Source organism: Festucalex cinctus, chromosome 8 (assembly GCF_051991245.1).
Source record: "Festucalex cinctus isolate MCC-2025b chromosome 8, RoL_Fcin_1.0, whole genome shotgun sequence".
NCBI classification, from domain to species: Eukaryota; Metazoa; Chordata; class Actinopteri; order Syngnathiformes; family Syngnathidae; genus Festucalex; species Festucalex cinctus.
In genome coordinates, this window is record NC_135418.1 from 20,857,341 (window position 1) to 20,876,278 (window position 18,938).

General features: G+C 40.6%; 1 protein-coding gene across 2 annotated transcripts in view; it reads right to left on the minus strand.

The window, feature by feature from the left end:
- Positions 1–18,938, minus strand: part of LOC144024584 (receptor-type tyrosine-protein phosphatase gamma-like) — a 240,429-nt gene that overhangs the window by 31,630 nt on the left and 189,861 nt on the right. For both annotated transcript variants that reach the window (XM_077531034.1, XM_077531033.1), the window contains 4 exons: positions 11,468–11,563; positions 7,499–7,565; positions 4,431–4,588; positions 2,071–2,263 (listed from right to left, as the gene is read on the minus strand). In XM_077531034.1, the coding sequence (XP_077387160.1) occupies positions 2,071–2,263; positions 4,431–4,588; positions 7,499–7,565; positions 11,468–11,563 (514 nt within the window). The remainder of the gene's footprint in view (positions 1–2,070; positions 2,264–4,430; positions 4,589–7,498; positions 7,566–11,467; positions 11,564–18,938) is intronic.

The following is an 18,938-nucleotide window of genomic DNA, read 5'->3' on the forward strand; positions in this document are numbered from 1 at the left end:
CTGTAATCCACAAAAGGTACATGCAGTCGTCAAAAAGGGTGATAAAAGGGTGATAAAAATAGAAAGAACAAAATGAGTGTATATTTTTCATTCATATCTCCAATCATTTGTTCTTAAAGTGATGACTAGCACCATCTATAACGGGACATTTCCTCACCAAATACATGACCCAAGTGGTGTTTTCCTCCATTCGCCCCTCTATGAGAAATTCAAGGTCATTCTGCTCTCCAAGCACCAGCCCCTCCCAACCTGAGAAAATACCTGTTGGCACTTTATGTGGTCATAAGGTGCGGACCCACCCCCGCACCGCCTCTGCGGACTAAAGACATGCCCACTTTCTGAGACCTCCATGGGATCGTGGCAAAAGTATCAGTAAACATTCTGTCCAAATGAATTCAAACCAATCAATTAACCTTCACATTTACAATGCCAAAGTGCAATGATAATTGGATGTCTTAAAATCCCACAAAGGTTCTGGCTGGCACTTGTGTTAACTACAAGTATAACTTTTGCACCAGTGAACCCAAGTGAACGAATAGTATAATGGTTAGTGTGCTTGCTCTGTAAGAAGCAAGTCCCCTGTTCGACACCACCTCAGGTTTTCTTTCCCCTACCTTCTTTCCTCTCCTTTCTTCCCTCTCTCCTCCATGATTTTTTTTTTGCGGCAAGGAGCTGTTTTATTTCAAATGTTTATTGAAGAATTGATGGCTTGCAGTCAAATGAGTGCTTAAATAGCTTTTTTAAAAAGATTTAGCCGCTCGTTAGCCACTCCAGCCTATGACTCTCGCTAACACCTGCTAGCTGCTCTTGTTAGCTGCTCCGGCTAATTCCGGCTCGCTTGGATTTCGACGTCGCTCGCCGGGCTTTACAACGGCTGATAAGTCGCCGCCGCTGATATGCTCATTTGCTTACGCAAAATAAGAACTGGTGGTGGGCTTGCGAAACGTGGTCTCTCTGAGCCACCGTAGTGTGCGTGCTCCGAATGCTATTTTTTGACTACTAGATGGCGCTAAAGACTACACATTGGGCCCATCCATCCATTTTTTTTAACCGGTTATTCCTCACAACTCAACTATAATTGCTACAGTATCAAATGGGAATAATTCAAAGGATATGTGAAGGAAACAAACACTAGCAAACCTCAAACTGTATGATTTTGACACTTTCATTCCTCATGCACGGAGGCGCACAGCAGTCATTGTGACACATTAATGCAGGGTACACACACGTGTAATTAATGACATTAAATATGGCCTTGTTGTTCCATTTAGGTGGGCCAGGGCTGTAATTGTGCGCGGGGGGTGTGCCGAAATGGCAGTGACACATTGAATAAATGAGAACCCTCCTGAATTTGATCAATTACGCCTGTGTTTACATTGCCGCATGTCAAAAATGGGTGTTGAAAAATGGCCAATTAGGATAACCTTTAAACGTAAATTTGAAATAATTTAAGATAATTAGTCTGAAGTACAAAGTCAAAACACACAAACTATCATGCTGAGCACCATCTGTATTATAATTATGTTTTATTTTTAGATCTTTCTGGTTTATCTTTGCACGGCTCTTAGAAGCAGCCATTTTGCCACTTGCCATCAACTGAAAATGACATCACAGTTCCTCGAAGCTCAGGTAACGACCAATCACAGTTCACCTGTTTTCTGTGTTTGGCTTGTGAGGGTCACAAGTTGAGCCGTGATTGGTCGGTCATTTATATCTGAGCCCACAGCAACGATGATGCAGTCAACAGAAAGTTGCAAAATGGTCGCCCCCTGAGATGGATAAAACGGGTGGATTTTGCTGCTTAATTCATATTCCACAAACGCAACATTAATCAGAATACTGTGTTTAGACTAGTTGGGCTGCATCAGGGGGGTTCACTGTGTAGCAATTCCTCTGTGCAGAGAGATTCACCAACCTCAATAAATATAAAGTACAAAAACAACAACAAAACAAAAAAAAATAACAATTGTCATTAAGTTTTTCCCCAGTGGATGGAATAGTGAAATAAATGACATAGCTAATGTCAGTCTCGCTACAGCTGATGCTGCTGTACAGTAGCTCAACGCTCACCTCTCGACGCCTCAGTGCTATGACTGCTCCCGTGAATGTCAGTCAAATCTTTCTGCCAGGCATCCGTCACCGCAGACTTGAAGACTTTCCTGTTATCAAGGTCCTGCAGGGGACGGAAGTTGTTCCTCAGATACTCCACAGACTTGACGTGGTCCTGTTGCTCCGTCGTAAATATGGAATAGAAGGCCTCCAGCTGCATGGGGGGAGAAAGAATAAGAATATTTTTGTCCTGTTTACCCGAGGAGCATATACAACCATGCAACTGTAGTTGACTATTCACACCAGCCAGAAACACTGACACCCTCAACTCCAACAGACACACGCCTTACTAATTATCATGGCCACCTATGGCGCTGTAACTTCTCAATAGGGTAAATTTGCAGCCATTGATTGGCATGACTGATCTGTAAGCACATGCAATAATGACTACACCGCACAGATAGCGTGGAATCAATGTGGCCGACGCATGCTTGCGGAGGTGAATTACAGGTTCATAAAAGACCGCGTGTGGCGCCGCAAACATTGCAGCCGTGGTCAATACTGCTGCTGGAGAACAAAATTCCACTGAGCCCCGCACATTTCGACAGCACGGAGGACTCGAGAGGATATTAGGCTGGAATTATAGCAAAATGCCCGCACATGGGATCAGTAAAAAGCGCAGGACATGATTTGGAATGCATTACCTCGCAAAATAAAAACAAGGCAAAAGCAGCCTGGGGTGGCTTAAGGAAGAAGAATACTTTACGGTCATTCACAGCAAGACGGAAAAAATAATACCATGTAAGAGGCAAAACTATTTTTATACGCTATTTGATCACAACTAGCATTCCAATTATCTTTATAAAGTAAGATACTGTGGAGTGCTACTTTTATTATTCACACATTTATGCCAGTTTAGGGATAGACCGATTATCGGTGCTGATATTTGCCATTTTAACAAATATAGGCCAAATTGGCGTTAACTTTTTTTTTTTTTTTTTTTTTTTTTAAACACAAAACTGAAGGCCAATAAAGCTGATATAATCACTGAGTGGTCAATGCTTACAAAATTAATAAATTGGGGGTTTTCATCAGGGTTTATAAAATATTCACAGACAGTTTATTATTTTCGCAAAGAAATTTTGAACATCTTAAGACACATTTTCACTGTCTGTGAACATCTTTTGAAACCTTTTATGAGCCCAGACGCAAACCCAAAAATCGATATGACAAGAAATTTTGCTATTTTATTTATTTATCTTAGAAAACTTGATGGATTATTTTATTTTTCATGTTTAATTTTTCACTAAACATGCCAATGACCCTGGAAGCTGCCTGCACTTTTTGTTAGAATTTTAAGACAAAGACGTCCATTTTCTAAAGAAAAAGTTGCTTTAACAAAAATGCTTAATGATATTTCAACAAAGTTAAGATTTTTAATTTGGATGCTAATATTTTCTCTTTTACTGCAAATGAATATCGGCCTCAAATATCTGAAAAAAAAAAAGCCAAAAAAAACCCCCACCCAAAACAAAACATACTGGTCTTTCACTGTTCAATACAACTTTTTTTTAGGCCAATACCAGTACGAGTATTCAACTCGAGCAGTCACCGATACCACTAGAACTTTAGATAAATAAGATTTATCCCCAAAAACAATGACGAGTAATTTTAAAGCAAGAGCTATAGATTTGAACATTTTGCCTAAGAATTGCATGAAATCAATGGCAATTTTTTATTCTTATTTCTTGTTCCTGATCGCAAAATGGTCACAAGAGGGCAGCTGATACCCTCGCAAGTACCGATACCTTGAAATAAGGCCTGGTATTGTTTCTGAACATGTTAGAACATTTTTGTTGTTGCCATTTTGGGGGTCTGGAACAGATTAATGGGATGTCCACTCATTTCAAAGGGGTAATATGATTTGAGTTATGAGTGTTTTGAGATACAAGCATGGTGATGGAATTAAATTCTTACTTCAAGGCACCACTGTATCTATTAAGGAATGCAGTAGGTATAACAAGTACATGGCTGTTAAAAAAGTTGAGTGCAACAAAATGGTCCACTTTTAAAGGGAAGATAATGAAGTGAATGTTTACCATATCCAGACAAGGCTGAGAATGATAAGGAGCAGCACTGTTCAACTTAACAGCTATTTCCCAGCGTGAGCACAGTTCGAAATTGTGACTCAAGTTGTCCCCTAAGGATTGCGACAGTAAAAGTGCTGCTTTCCTTTCCTATGCAAAAGACTTGCAGGAGAGATAGACAAAGAAGCGGAAAGATGAGAGGAAGCTTTCTCCGGCATCCACTGGCAGCGTGCAAAATGGGCGTGCGTGGCGAATAATCCGTCTGGGCATGCAAAGCGTGTGCGCTAAACGAACCTGCGAGTGGGACAGATATACGGGCCTGGAGAAGATGATCCACTCCACCACCTTGCTGCAGGGCGGCATGGTCAGGGAGCCGGTGTATCGGTAATAGCTGTCCACAGATGACGGCAGAAGGTCCCTCAGGATGAACGACCTGAGGTTGGTCTCCTTTTCTGGGAGCAACACAAGAAGAGCAAAGAGTTGTTTACCAGCCAAAAACAGCTTATCTTGAATGCCATGCATGTCTCGAGTTAAATGTATGCCTATTTTCAGCTGATCTCATCTCACTGGCCCTCATTTGAAAGCAGCTCCATCACCAGAGAGCTGCGAGCTCAGATGGCTGAGGGAGATGAGCGCAGGGGAGCTCAGTCAGGTAAAATTGTACGCTCTGGCACTGATCTGAGGCTGGGTGCTAGCCTGTTCTGCACCACGGAACAACTGTGGACACGGGGATTAGGAGAGATAGCAATGATTTCTAGATGGGCTCTATCTGATCACAACCAGGCTAGGCAAAGCAAACAAACAGGAATGGCTTTGTGACACACGAGGAGATCCCCTTTATCTCGCGCAAATATGTTGTGTGGGGGCTCTGCCAGTGGGTTTGTCCTAACCTCGGAAGCCATAGAAGGAGCGTGTTTATGTCACATCTATTTGCTCGTGACCTTATCTTAACAGTAGTTTGGGTTGCGTTTGATAGCAGGTGCAGGAAGCGTGGAGTCAAATTCTGTATTCGCCGCTTTTTTTTTCTTTTTTTCTACCTGTCTTGTTGTCAGCGTACGTGCCCTATCGCTCATGGGTCGCTCCGATGTTGATAGATGGATGACTGTGGGATAATGAGCAAGTGGAAAGTTGAGGCAAGGACTGTTCAGTGGCCAGCAGGATGCGAGACTAAAAATGCCACACCCACACTTTGACGGCAAGGGGACAAATATGGTGGAGTGAAACGCGAGCATCTGCTGCATAATCTGCTGAAAATTCTCACATGTCTCTGTGAAGCAAGGCTGTATTAAATTCAGAATTGAATTGATCACGACCCCTCAAATCCAGTCCGATTCTTGAACTGGAATTGAGGTGCCAAACAGGAAGCAGAATTGCAAGTGAGATTTGAATTAGTAGATGCACAATTCAAATGTATTTAACAGTATATACGCCTATTTACATCATGAATGTCATACAAACATAATTGCAAGGAGTTCACTGTTAAGCGTAATAATATATATTTTTTCTATTCAGATAAAGCAGATCATTAAAAACTTTTAAATTGTTTGATGAAGTGGTAGAACAGCACTTCATTTCCCACAATACCTTGATTTGTCTAAGACTTTAAAATGGCTGCCCAAACATTTCAGACATTTTGTTTTGGAGCACATTATTGTCTCATTCTCACAAATATGTGATGATAATGAGAATTCGATTCAACTTCCTGTCATTTAAATTCATCTACTGAATTGAATAATTTATTTTTATTTTATTTTGCACAGCACTGCTGTGAAGCTCATTTTGAGTTACATGCTGATAGTAACATACAGTTAGCATATATCATGTTTAGTAAAATATTTTCTTCACATGGAGCACTTAACTTTCAAGTGTAGTAGTATGGAATTATTTAAAAAAAATGTTAAAACTGTCAGTATAACCTGGAAGGAAAAAAATTCCCTTCACTGTATCCATCAGAAAAAAAATGGGCAAAAGACTAGCAAACAAAAGCAGAGCTAAGACCTTATAAGCAACGTTACCTATTTTTTACGTTGTGATTTTACATAAAAAACAAACAAAAAACAAACAAACTGATACCATTTAGTATTATGGTGTAACACTTCATTAGATTATTACGAAAAAGTCATGCTACCAGCATAGCAGCCATGGCTAATGACAGCTTGTTTACTTTGCACGGCCAAAACACACACACAAAAAACCCCCGGCTAACTTTAAATGCAGTACTGCAAATGAGTAAATGACTAAAAGTACTTGCTCCCAAGAATATTACTAGTATAATACTATTGCTAACAGTGAAAATTAAAAAAATATATAATCACATCGTTATGTTACACGCCAACCATCAACTGTTCTTTTCTGAATTTGTAGTGTCCCAATCATCCTACCAAGAAAATGGACAGCAACTTCACAAGACTGAATGGATGTGTTTTGGTTTTTTGCAATCAGGTTTAAAAATAACAACTGCTCGAGAGAAAAAAAAAAAGAAAAAAAAAAAAAGACAAAAACTGCAACTGTGAAAGGAAAAATCATAGGCGTAACCAAAGCACCGAGGGAGCAACTTCCATCCCCTGTGATTACTTTGATGGAGTTTTAAGTGCTGAAATTTCATTGGAACAAATGAGACTCTTTTTTTTCTGATTCTGAAGACAACTCGCTCACTCTTTTCGAAAAGTTATTTAACCCGTGTGTGTGTGTGTGTGAGCTTGTCCATTCCAAAAATACAACTCGGTCTATTTAGTAGTAAACAACTGCACCCAAAGTCCACTGGTGAGCGCACAATTACATTTAGGAGAGACGAGCAACAATTACTCAGTCAATCAGTGGGAGGTTGTATAACAAGTCGTATGTGTCAATGCAAACAAATCAACTGTGCACCCCAAAGCTGCAGTGAGGAACATCTAACATCTGCTCGGGGTCTTCATAATTCATGCATACAATAAAAAGCTGACAGGGAAGCAATAATTTAAGAGTACCTTAATGTATCGTTCAAGCCATGAAATGTGAACTGTGAATATGAGTCTTTACAGGACGCATCATTTAAGAAGAGATAAACATGTACATGAGAGCTGAGTGGCCATTAATAAGCCTATATGTACAGCAATAAATACTTCCACCTCTGCATGAGGAGGACTTGTCGGTGGAAGGCACAACAGCCCAGGCAGAGGCGGTATATTTTTGCCTCCTTTTGATGTTAATCGCTGCTCAAATCTTGTCTTCACAGTCTAATTTGGGACTGGAAATATGCGGGCAAATGTCTGAGCAGCTGAAAATAAGAGCAGCATCCTTTGTTTCTCTGGAGGTGAACGAGTGTTGCATACAAGGCACAATGTTGTTGGTTTTTTTCCTTTTACCTCTTAATTACTTACCATGATGTACTACCCCTTTCAAGCCCTGGATGATGGGCTCCACAGCTGGGTTATCTTTTTGCCCGAGCTGCAAGAAACGTGAAGACACAAGAGATTAGAAATGATCACAATACAATAACAATAACTGATGGGAGGGGCTTCGTGACAATATTTATTAAAAACCACACTAAAGATGATTCACACTATATTGTTCCCTTGGACAATATCATTAAAACCAAAACTTTCATTATCACATCAAAAGACAACCAATTTGCTGTCCAATGATTTATTGATGATTGTTATTTTGCAAATGTTATGCCATGTAATGAAGTAAAAGAAGACATTACCTAATTGTTTTTTTGTTTTTGTTTTTGAACAAAGGTATGATCTCCCGACTTTAGAAATAAAGATTTTTTTTGTATTTTCTTTTCAAATCCAATCACGTGATCGGGCCCGATTACCAATCAGATCGAGTCAACCCTATTCTGAACTGTTTAGTAAAATTATTGATAATTTATTGTTCAAAAACAGCATTTAAAAACAATTACATCATATAGTTTTTTTTTGTTTTTTTTTTAAATATGACTATATACAACCCTTATGTGTTCAAAGTGACTTTCAGATCAGCTTATTAGGAAACTGAAGATTACCGGTAATGTCGCAATTGCATGTAGCTATAGATAAACAAAATATCACTTGTATATTTACCTAATATGTTCCATATGCAAATACATGTTTGTTCCTTTTCTGATGAATTACGGTACTGTTCAAATATTTTTTAATTTATCATTATTATTATTAATACTACTACTACTACTAATAATAATAATAATAATAATAACACTTATTTATTTATTTATTTTATCTTTTATTTGAATTTATTTTTCCAAATAAAAGGCAAGTCTGACCTGGGTTTGAAGTTATATATTTCGCTGTACAATGCGTTCTAAATGTACAACATTCCTACTCCTACAAATTTATACATAGCTTTGAACGCGGCATAATTTATTACTAGGAATATACTTACACTAAGTGAATTCAGTACTTGTATGAAAAATCATGAATATAAAATGAAATGAGAAACAGTATGTCAGTACTGCCATAAACCAAAGACCGCATGACTTTTTTTCTTTTATTTTTTTTAATTTTTTTTTTACTTCCTGTCCACGACCCAGTTTTGAGTGCCGGCCCTCCAGCTGAGAAAAACTGTTCTAAAGGATCCATAGCAACTTCAGAGTCTTGTGCCACTTTCTTGTGTCATCAATAAAAATTCACTTTAACTCAAGGGTATGAATATTTTTGAGTTTAGGGATGTATCCTTGGAGAGAACTGATTATTTTATGGGCTTTATGACGCTTCTTTGGTTGCTGTTACTCAATGTGACTTTTGTCATTTAGCAACCACGCAGGAATACAAAATCTCATGAGGACAAACAGCATTTACCCTTTTCTTTATGGTCACAAAATCTGGCCACAAGTGCTCAAATGCACTTTGTGCCACATTATCTATGTCCTACATAAAGTGACGAGAACATACAACAAATAAAAACAAAAAAGTGTTGGGAAGCAGGGATTGATCTTCCCATGCTTAACATTAATTCAGGTCAGTGTAAAGAGAATAATTACGTGGAAGTGAATGCTGAATGTGGATAATACACACACCTTAGAGGCCATTAATAGGCCTTTGGGGAGCTCAAGAAGAGTCCTCTCATTGATTAGAAATGGTAAATCTGAGCCGAGTGTACGTGCACTAAAACCCCCTCGCTGTGTAAAACGCTACTCAGCGGATTGTGTATGGGGGTGCTAATTGCAGTAAGCAATTGGGCTGTCAGGATCCAACAGAGGCATTTAGGTCCTTGCTACATACACGGTCCATCACTGTCCGACGGCAGACCCACATTCAAAACACCTGTGTCCCCATTACAGCCCCCACCTCCCCACCACCAACAACCTCCCCCACCAGATCACTGACCCTTGTCTGTGTGTCATTAAGCGGAACGTTAGTTCACATTGATCAGCTACCATCAATTGCACAAATACCGCTAATAGAAATTAGTGTGTAACACCGCTGTAGACCCTGAAGCTGTCAGTCCTTGTGAATGCTTCTCCAAGGTACATAAATCTCTGGGGTGTTCTTACAGTAAGTAGAAATTAGGACCGCTGTTATATATCAAGAGCCGGTGTGCTCAGACCTGGAGGGAACAATTTATAGCGTCTGTGTAAGTAAGCAACAAACCGGTGGGACAATTTCCTTTTGGAACACAATGCAGATTAATTGATTTTCTTTTGTTTGTTAATTGATTTGTGTTGATTTATAGACATGTCAAGGAAACTGAAAAATACTCATAACAACATGCCACCAAAACAAAAGCTAACTTCAAAATAAACTTTGCAAATAATACACTGATGCTAATTCAATAACTAGCTAGCTTGACTTGTCTTTCCGACATTTCTGCTTGTCTTATATAATTTTTATTTCCATCACATAAGTGCTACCAACATTAGCACAATGCCATCCCAAAGTCATATTCTATTGATAATTTAAGATGCTAAGAAACCGCAAGTAAATTACGCTGTCATTGTATGATACGGCACAAGTTTCCGCTCTTAGCGGCTAAGCTAGGTGCTAGCAAGGAGTGCACTGCTGTACTCTGACGGTTGGTGTGGTTGGTTTCTGTTCTTTGTTTTTTCCTTTTTTATTTTTGTAGTTCACTCTATATATTAAAAAAAAAAACTAAATGGATAATTTTTTTGAAGTTTAAAAAAAACTCAACTTTATAAAGCGCTTTAAGAACAATCATTACTCTATACAAAGTGCTGTATATAAACATAAATATCGGTTGTGCAGTAAAGAATAAGGTAACAAAACAAGAACAAAGCAAACATTTAGAAGTAGGTATACAAGTTGTTTTTTTTTAACAAGTAAATACATTTCACATCAGTAAATTAATAAGAAGTAGGCGAGTGAATAAATAAATAAATAAATAAATGCATAAATAAGTAGACTAAACATCAACTTCATACACACCACAAAACTAACAAGTCTCATGGTGCACCAAAAGCTAAAGAATACAGATGTGTTTTAAGACGTGTTTTAAAAGAGGATAAAGATTGGGGATTGCCTAATATTTTGTGGAAGGTCGTTCCAAAGGGAGGGACCGGCAACAGCAAAGGTTCGATCTCCTCTAAACGAGAAAAAAAATAAAATAAAAAATAAAAAACCCTGATCAAATCCGTGATCTGTTCCGAACTGAGTTTTTTTTGTTTGTTTTTTTAAATCCATTGCACCATTAGCAGAAGGTACAATTAACCTGTCTGTCCACCTCTTGCCATTCATACATCAGAATACAGTAAGTCAGCTTTGTGTTCAATCAAACAGGCTCACATTTTACACAAAGTCAACTTGAGTAAATTGAGACAAAAATCAATATTTCGCTATTGCTACTTTATGACATTTTTGTTTGGTGGAGTGCTATGAGATTGTCTCTAATGTAAAATGGACGCCGTGACTGAAGGAAGACTGGCAAACACTGCACTACAGGCCATGGAGACGTGATGGCGAGAGCTGAAAAAGTGTCACCAATAAATTTAACAAAGAGTAATGTGATACCATAAACAGACACGAGAGGACATCCAACATTTTGCATTGCCCCGATTCATGGACCCAACCAATGCAATTTATAAAGGAACCTCTTAAACCTGTGCCAACCCTTGTTAAATGGGAGTGCCTATAGCATAGCTTATGTATCAAATATTGGCACAGTTAGCCTTATGTCACTATGTTGTAGAAAAGAAGGGCACATTTTGAAGCAGCCTTTGAATTGTGAGAGACTTTGCACTGTGCTGACATCCACCAGTGCTCAAAATGATGCAGTCCCAAAATTGGAACACAGCTTTTTTTGCGCGCCTTCCTCTCAACACGGGGTTGTTTATTACGATAAGATGACAAGCTCTTTGTGTTGCACGCATCGCGGTCTTGTTGGTACTTTACCTCAAAGAAGACCGACATGGCGGCAATGATGCGTCTCTCCTTGATGGCCGCGCCGAGGCTGTCAAAGTCATCGGAATTGTAAAGGTAGATCTGCATCTGGGGTGGGAGACAGAGCATACATCGCGTGAGGAGTGGACAAGGAGAACTAACTGTCCTCTCATAAATCCCTCCTCGCACATACTACACACTGCTGGGAAGCTGATGAAAGGCTTTTTTTTTAGGTGTATAAAAGAGGGTGTATTTATCACTCCCATAAATCTCCTATAATGTGTGCCAGTCCTTTTTGTGTTATGCCACTGCTGGAGGATGCTTAAGAAATACCACGTCCCGTTCCTCAGGGCTACAGTGCTTACAGAGACAGGCAAGACTGTAGGAATGTTCTATTTTCCCTGCAGGGAGATCTAAGAGAATAAAAACGCTTCTCATCAGCGCTCCCAATTACCTTAAATCACCAGCAACACTGTTTCTGGTTCCACAACAAAGCATAAAAAGTGTGGCTGTAATGTGAAAACCATCATAGGAAAGGAGTACAGAACACCTGTCAAGCTTCCCATTTGCTATCAAAAAGAATTTGATTGCTTTCATTTCCAAGCAGACACATAATGACATGTGGCGATGATCAAAATCAGCAAATGATTGTAAAGGTAGTAATTGGACCTATCCATCATCACAGTCTAGAGACTCTTTAATTTGAAAAAGCCTTTCATGTCACTGAAACAAGTTAATAGCCAATAAGAAAAAGGTCCTAGATGTTGATTTAATTTAAGAGCACGGCTTTCAAAGGCAAACTTTTGAGAGTGCTGCAAGTGGCTGTGCTGACAATATGCAAAAAGAAGAAGTATTTAAAAAAAACTTTTGGATCCATGGTTTGTTAATGAGACAGAATAATAAGAGAGTAACCGAATTCGGATGATTTACATCAGTTGCTTTAACTACAGCCTTAAGTGCAACTAATTTGTTGTCTGGGAACGCGACGCGAAAGAGCGCTCGCCATTCTTTAGCTGTCACATGGTATTAACTACATCACACAATTAAATGGGCCCCCTTGGGTTTTCATTTAGCCACAGAGATGGGCTTTTGTGACCCGCACTTGTTAACGGCGTACTTTGGAAAACAGAGTATTCAATTACAAAACGCTTCCATAGCAGGCCCTAAAAGTAAATGTTGCTGAAAGCACGCCACTTGACTTGCATGACTGCACGCTTCATTTCACCGCACGTCTTCAAGATCTGATGCTAATCTCTCGTTCGACGTTGTTGATTTTAAGCTGAGAGACAGGTGGTCTCACCAAATTTATCCGGTTTCGGCACGGGGCTTTCATCAGTGCGTGGATGTGCATCTTTACAAGAACACATTTGAACTTGCAAGGTGCAATCTGAAAGGCAAAAAACCTCAAAACAAAACATTTGAGCTCAAATATTTACCCCTGGAACAGGTCGTGATGTCCACATTTTATGAGTTTTTCTTTGGTCTAAATTTGTCCCCACACAACCTTTCCTCGACTCGAAGTGTGTGCAAAGCCACATTCTACATTCCAATTTAAGTGGAAATGGATGAAAAGCTTCTCATGCTTGGCATCATTTCCCATGATGGCGAGGTATTGAGGCACAAGAAGAAGACAATAAGAAATAAGTGTGTGGGAGGCAAGGTCTCAGATTCTTTGTAACTCTTGCTACCAGAGCTGTTTGTTGGTAAATGTTTTTGTCTTAAACGCAGTATGATTCTCGCACTTCAATCCCACGCAAAATATCATACTTCGCATCCAACCGGCCAGCGCAGTGGCTTCAATTTTCACCAAGAAATGAGTGTCAGATATATTCTACTGCATGTAGTGCTACGCCAACATGAAATTATTTTATTTGAGTAACTTAAAAGGCACGCCAGCATTAAGAGAATAACATTAATGCAGCTATACTGATTGGTTTGGTTTGGTTTATTCATTTTTTCCTTTCTGACACATTACAGCTTCCATCAATCACATCACATCATTTGCAACATTGACATCCGAAAGAAGGGCTGACGGGTAGAAGCTGACGCTTATTCGAGACCCGTCCCCATCGACCCCTTACTATAACGCATCAGTCATATACATTATTTAGAATAGTCATTAGTTTTTATCGTTATCCATCCCATGCTATCCCAGACATTGCATGTTCAGTTCATCTTGAATGTCCGTGTGTAGATTGTGGCTAGTCCCAGTCATTTGGAACTGCTGAGTCGGTTCCCAGACGCCACCAGCAGGCCCAACCCGCCAAACGCCAGTAGCGTCTTCGCTGACTTCGGATCAGCTTTCAGAAATGTTGTGGCTTCCAGAAGAGTAGATCAGCTTGCATTCGGCCCATTGCTTTCAAGCAATTTTTGCCTCGATTCTCCTCAGCTCAGCACACCATTGTTGCTAGCACTTGTAGTTCTTGATGAATCCTGAGCGCTACTTAGCCTAGCTCACCTAGCAGAGCGGCCCACGCCAGCTGCACTCCAGGAACCAGACCACCAACCAAACTACTGAGCAGTAAGTAAGGAAATAAAAATTAGAGTTGACCGTTTAACCGGTCGTCCAATTATGGCGCTTCAAACATCGGCCAAAATAATTGGCCAAATTGATTAAAAAATAAAATAAAATAAATGGGGGTTAATGGAGATAAAAATCCCTTAAAATATGAAAACAAAATCCACGAATATTTAAATCTGCGGCTGCAAGAACTGCAAATAAGCAGGGATCGACTGTAGTTTTAATTTGTAATATCACCATTCACAACTAGATGGCAGACATGATATGCAGGACAAAAAAATTACCTCCATAATATTAAAATTTAGAGCAAGTTGATTTTTGTGGGAAATTTTTTTTCAAAATGACTTCTTAAAATTACATGCAATCCTTGAATGGTAATGTTTATGCACGAGAGCCCTTTGCACTGGAAAAAAAAAAAAAAGCTGGGAACCAAAACAAAATGTGTGTGTTTTAAAAAAATAATATTTACAGGTGATACCCGCTATTTGCGAGAAAATGGAGATGAAGCCATTCTGCAAATAGCGAAAATTCACGTAAAATTGACACCCATTGAAATGCATTTGAAAGCCTAAAAAAATAAAAAAATAAAAATAAAAAAAATAAAAAATAAAAAGGTCCATATAAGGCAAGCCCTAATGATAAGCAACTGGTCAATTAGAATGCTGCCAAATGAATGCAATCAATTGATTGACGAAATGTCTTGGCTGAGAAAGAGGTCCAAGGTGTTATTATTACATATACAGATATGATAATTGGGTCGAATTTGTCAATTCCATCCAGCCTCCACTATCAAATCCAAGATGTTATAAATTATGCACTGTATGCACAACCTATAACACGTGTCTGTAAACGTCTTATCGAATGGTCACCCACGGCAGATGTGCAATAATGTAAGAATAGGATGATACTATATTTCACGTGAGACAAGTATAGTACATGTTGGAAAAATGTATGCCTTTGTACCTATAAAATCTATTCCATGTAAATGATATCCATCCATCCATCCATTTTCTTGACCGCTTTATTCCTCACAAGGGTCGCGGGGGCTGCTGGCGCCTATCTCAGCTGGCTCTGGGCAGTAGGCGGGGGACACCCTGGACTGGTTGCCAACCAATTGCAGGGCACCATGTAAACGATAACCTCATATAATCTTTTCCTATAGTGTGAGAATAAGAAAGTGTTCCTTTCATTCTGATCGTGCATTATCAATTTGCTGTGACAAAGCAAGATGTCTGTAGTTTCGAGGAGGAAGTTGCATGAGGAACATGATAACTGCCTGTTGATGGATGTGCAAACCTCGTCTAAGGAGAAATACACAAAACGCTTCTTAGCGTCTTCATCAGGTTGTTTTTTGAACTCTCTCTTTGCATGTAAGTTTTTATTAAATTGTACTAAACTTGGTATAAAGGGACGTTAAAGACTTGTACAATTATCTTTTGATTTGAATTACTCCATAGTTGTAAAAATCATTAACAGGGGCATTTTCTTCTACAGTTGTCTGAAAAGTTTGTACACTTGACACTAGCATAGAAGCAGGAGGTCGGAACATTCATAGATTCTTTTACACTCCATGTTTACCCAGCAATACTAATTAACGTAAAACAAAATAGCAACCATAGCCAATTGATGACCTTCTGTCAAATGTCCATATTGTGCTGCAAACAAAAGTAAAAATGCAGTGATGTTTATATCATCATTATCCTATAAAAGAGCAGCACAACTTTCCTTCACATATTATTAGCTCTTTTGTTGTTTTTGTTACAAGCAATAAAACAAATGCAAAATTTACAACTAAAAAATAAATAAATAAATAAAAATAACATAAGACACAATCAGTCTTCTTGAATATCTGTCATCCAATGACGTACCTATTGCAATTCCATCTCTTCTCATAATGCACGACTTTGGAAATATATTCACAGTAGTGTACAGACTACACGTATGATACATAAACCGCATATATATGTGCAAGCCAGGTCATTTGCAATCCATGTAAAATTATTCGAACCTGCGTGACATGTTAATACAGTACATTATATGAAAAGATCTCCCAATGGAACTCTCGGGGAAAAACAAATCAAGCGATTCATTTTTCATTCTGCTGTTTGAGCAAACAGGTGGGCCGCCTATCGATTCGTCCGCTCCACTTTCATGTAAGAGCCTGCGCGCTTATATTAATGTCAAGCTCCGGAGCCACCAGCCAAGCAGCCCCCTTTGTTTATTTTACTACATGACCATGTTAAAAAAGCCAGCAGGGTCCATATAGTAGCGCCACACAATTTGTCTTTCCTGCAGAACTCAGCGGATACATGTACATGTGGTTTAGTGCTCGGGGGTGGCAGGTGGGAGAAACATTGGAATGCTTTTTACAGTATGAGATATGCAACTCAGGGCTGGAGGTGGCTGCGGATAAGAGCCCTGAAACTAAAACTGGAAAACATTCAAGGTCATATTAGCATAGAAGAACAAAACAAACACAATGCTTTTAAGATTAATGGTTAGTGATAGACCGATATGGTTTTTTCAAGGCCGATACCGATACAGATTATTTGTAGTCAAGTTGGCCGATAACCGATATTTCAAGCCGATATTCATTTGCAGTAAAATGGGGAGGGGGGGGGAATTCTTTCAAACTATATATAATTTCTCACTGAGTAACAAATTCATGTGAATGTAGCTCATTTGGGGTTTTTGTTAGGGTTCGTAAAAACGTTTCAAAAAGATTTTTGCGGTGAAAAATTGTGTGAATATGTTCCAAATGTGTTTACGACAAATAAAAACTGACTGCGAACATCTTACAAATCCTGATGAAAACCCCAAATTCGCTACGTTCGCAAGTATCCCCTGCTCAGTGAGCTTTATCGGCCTTCAGATTAAAAACATGGCCGATGCCGATATTTGTCAAAATGCCAAATATCGGCGCCGATAATCGGCCGGGGCCGATTATCGGTCTATCCCTATTAATGGTAACACATAATGCAAAAGTGCCATATATGAAAAGCGTAATGTTCGATAGTGTTTCACTAGGCTTTGCACGATACGGATTGTTTGGCTGATCACCAATCAGCAACGAGTTTGAAAAAAAAAAAAAGATCAGAAGATGGAAAAAAAAAAAACACCACCACACGCACACACTTGTATATACACTGGGTGGGGCCACATTCACGGTGTAGGGTAGAGCTCGCCAGTCGGCGAGCTGGCGGACTCAGTAACAGGGTTAGGTGTCACTTGTACTCTGGCGTGACGACCGGGGCCTCTCCCCACCGGGCTCGGTGTTCTGGTGTTCCGCCTTCTCCCCTGGTGCTTCCTCCTCTGCTTCCCCCCTCCCGCCGCTGTGCAAATCTCGCGCGGCTGGAGGTGGGGTGGGCACATCTTCCCTCTCTGCGCTGCTGCCCGGTGCCGGTTTCCGGGGGGGGTGGGGGGTTCTCGCGGGGGGCCGGGTTCGCGGGGGGGGGGTGGCGGCCGTCGGGGGGGGGCGGCTTGTTTGGGGGGGGGGTGGAGGTATGGGTGGGTGGAGGGTTGGGTGCTGGGGGTCGGGGTGTGTTCGGGGGTTTGGGGGTCGGGGGTGGTGGGGCCTGGGTCGTGGTGGATGGCGGGTTTGGGTGGGGTGCGGGGGGGTCGTGGGGGGATGGGGGCTGGGGACCGGTGGGGCGCTGTGGGGGCCCGCTGGGCCTCGTTCTGCGGCCTTGGGCTCGGGGGTGTGGGCCGGGGCTGGGGCGGGGGTGTTCCGGGTGTCTGGGTCGGCTCGCCGACCGGTGTCCGCTCGGGTGGCTTGGGGGTGGCCTTGGTGCTGCCGCGGCCTGGGGATTCCGGGGGGGGGGGGGGGGGGGGGGGGGGGGGTGTGTGCTCGCTTTGCTGGACCGCGGTTGACGGCTTCTTTCTTTGGTGGTGGTCCTTATGCATGCCAGATCCATCGCACCAGCATCTACTGAAACTCAAACAGAAGTTGCCTCTCCCTCCCACAGCCCCTTGAATCAGTGGGTGCTGGTGTCTGTGGATCTCACTTTGCTTTATCTATCCTTCCCTCCTTCCTCTCTTTAGTTTTTCCTCTGGTCACTTGAGATCTCAATTTATTGGAAGTTTGAGGTTTCTGGGGTTGGCATAAGACTCCGGTTTTGTAACCACGCAGGAGGGGTCTTGTTGGTGCTGGACTTCACTTTGATGGATTGGATGTACTGGCTTCTATTGATCTCACTCTGCCTTATCGATCCTTCCCTCCTTCCTCTCTTTAGTTTTTCCTCTGGGCTCTTGAGATCTCGCTAAATTTGCTGGAATTTAGAGGCTTCCGGGGTTGGCGTAAGACTTTGATTTTGTAATCATGGGGAAGGCAGGAAGTGTTTGGTCGGTGCTGGATGTCACTTTGATTTACCTTTCTTTTCTCTTTATTTCTTTTTTTTTCTGACCTTTTCTCTGGTCTCCTGACCATTTAAATCTCACGACTCTGGCAAGATTCTGAAGTACCTGGTTAAGGCGAAGGGTAATGGGATATTTATAAGGTTTTAGGTGAATGAATGAGTATAAATTTATAAGTATTTGCACGCACGCACACGCACGCACGCAAACGCACGCAAACGCACACACGCAAACGCACGCACGCACGCAAACGCACGCACGCAAACGCACGCACACATACACACACACAAAAAAAAAAAAAAGAAAAAAAAAAAAGAAAAAAAAAAAAAAAAAAAAAAAAAAAAAAAAAAGAAAAGAGCAATGATGACAAGACGTTGAATCGGTAAGACTACCGAATGAACAATTCTGAGCTCTATTAAAAAAAAAAAAAAAAGGAAAAAAAAAAAACATTCACGGGTGATTGGGACTGGCCCGGCCCATAAATTATGTCATGGAGCCGATAAATGATGTTATTGATCGATCCGCAAAATAAAGAAATTACAGCCGACCAACGGTTTTGCATAAAATATCGTCCAATCAGATCGGTGTAAAGTCTCGTTATAACCCTTT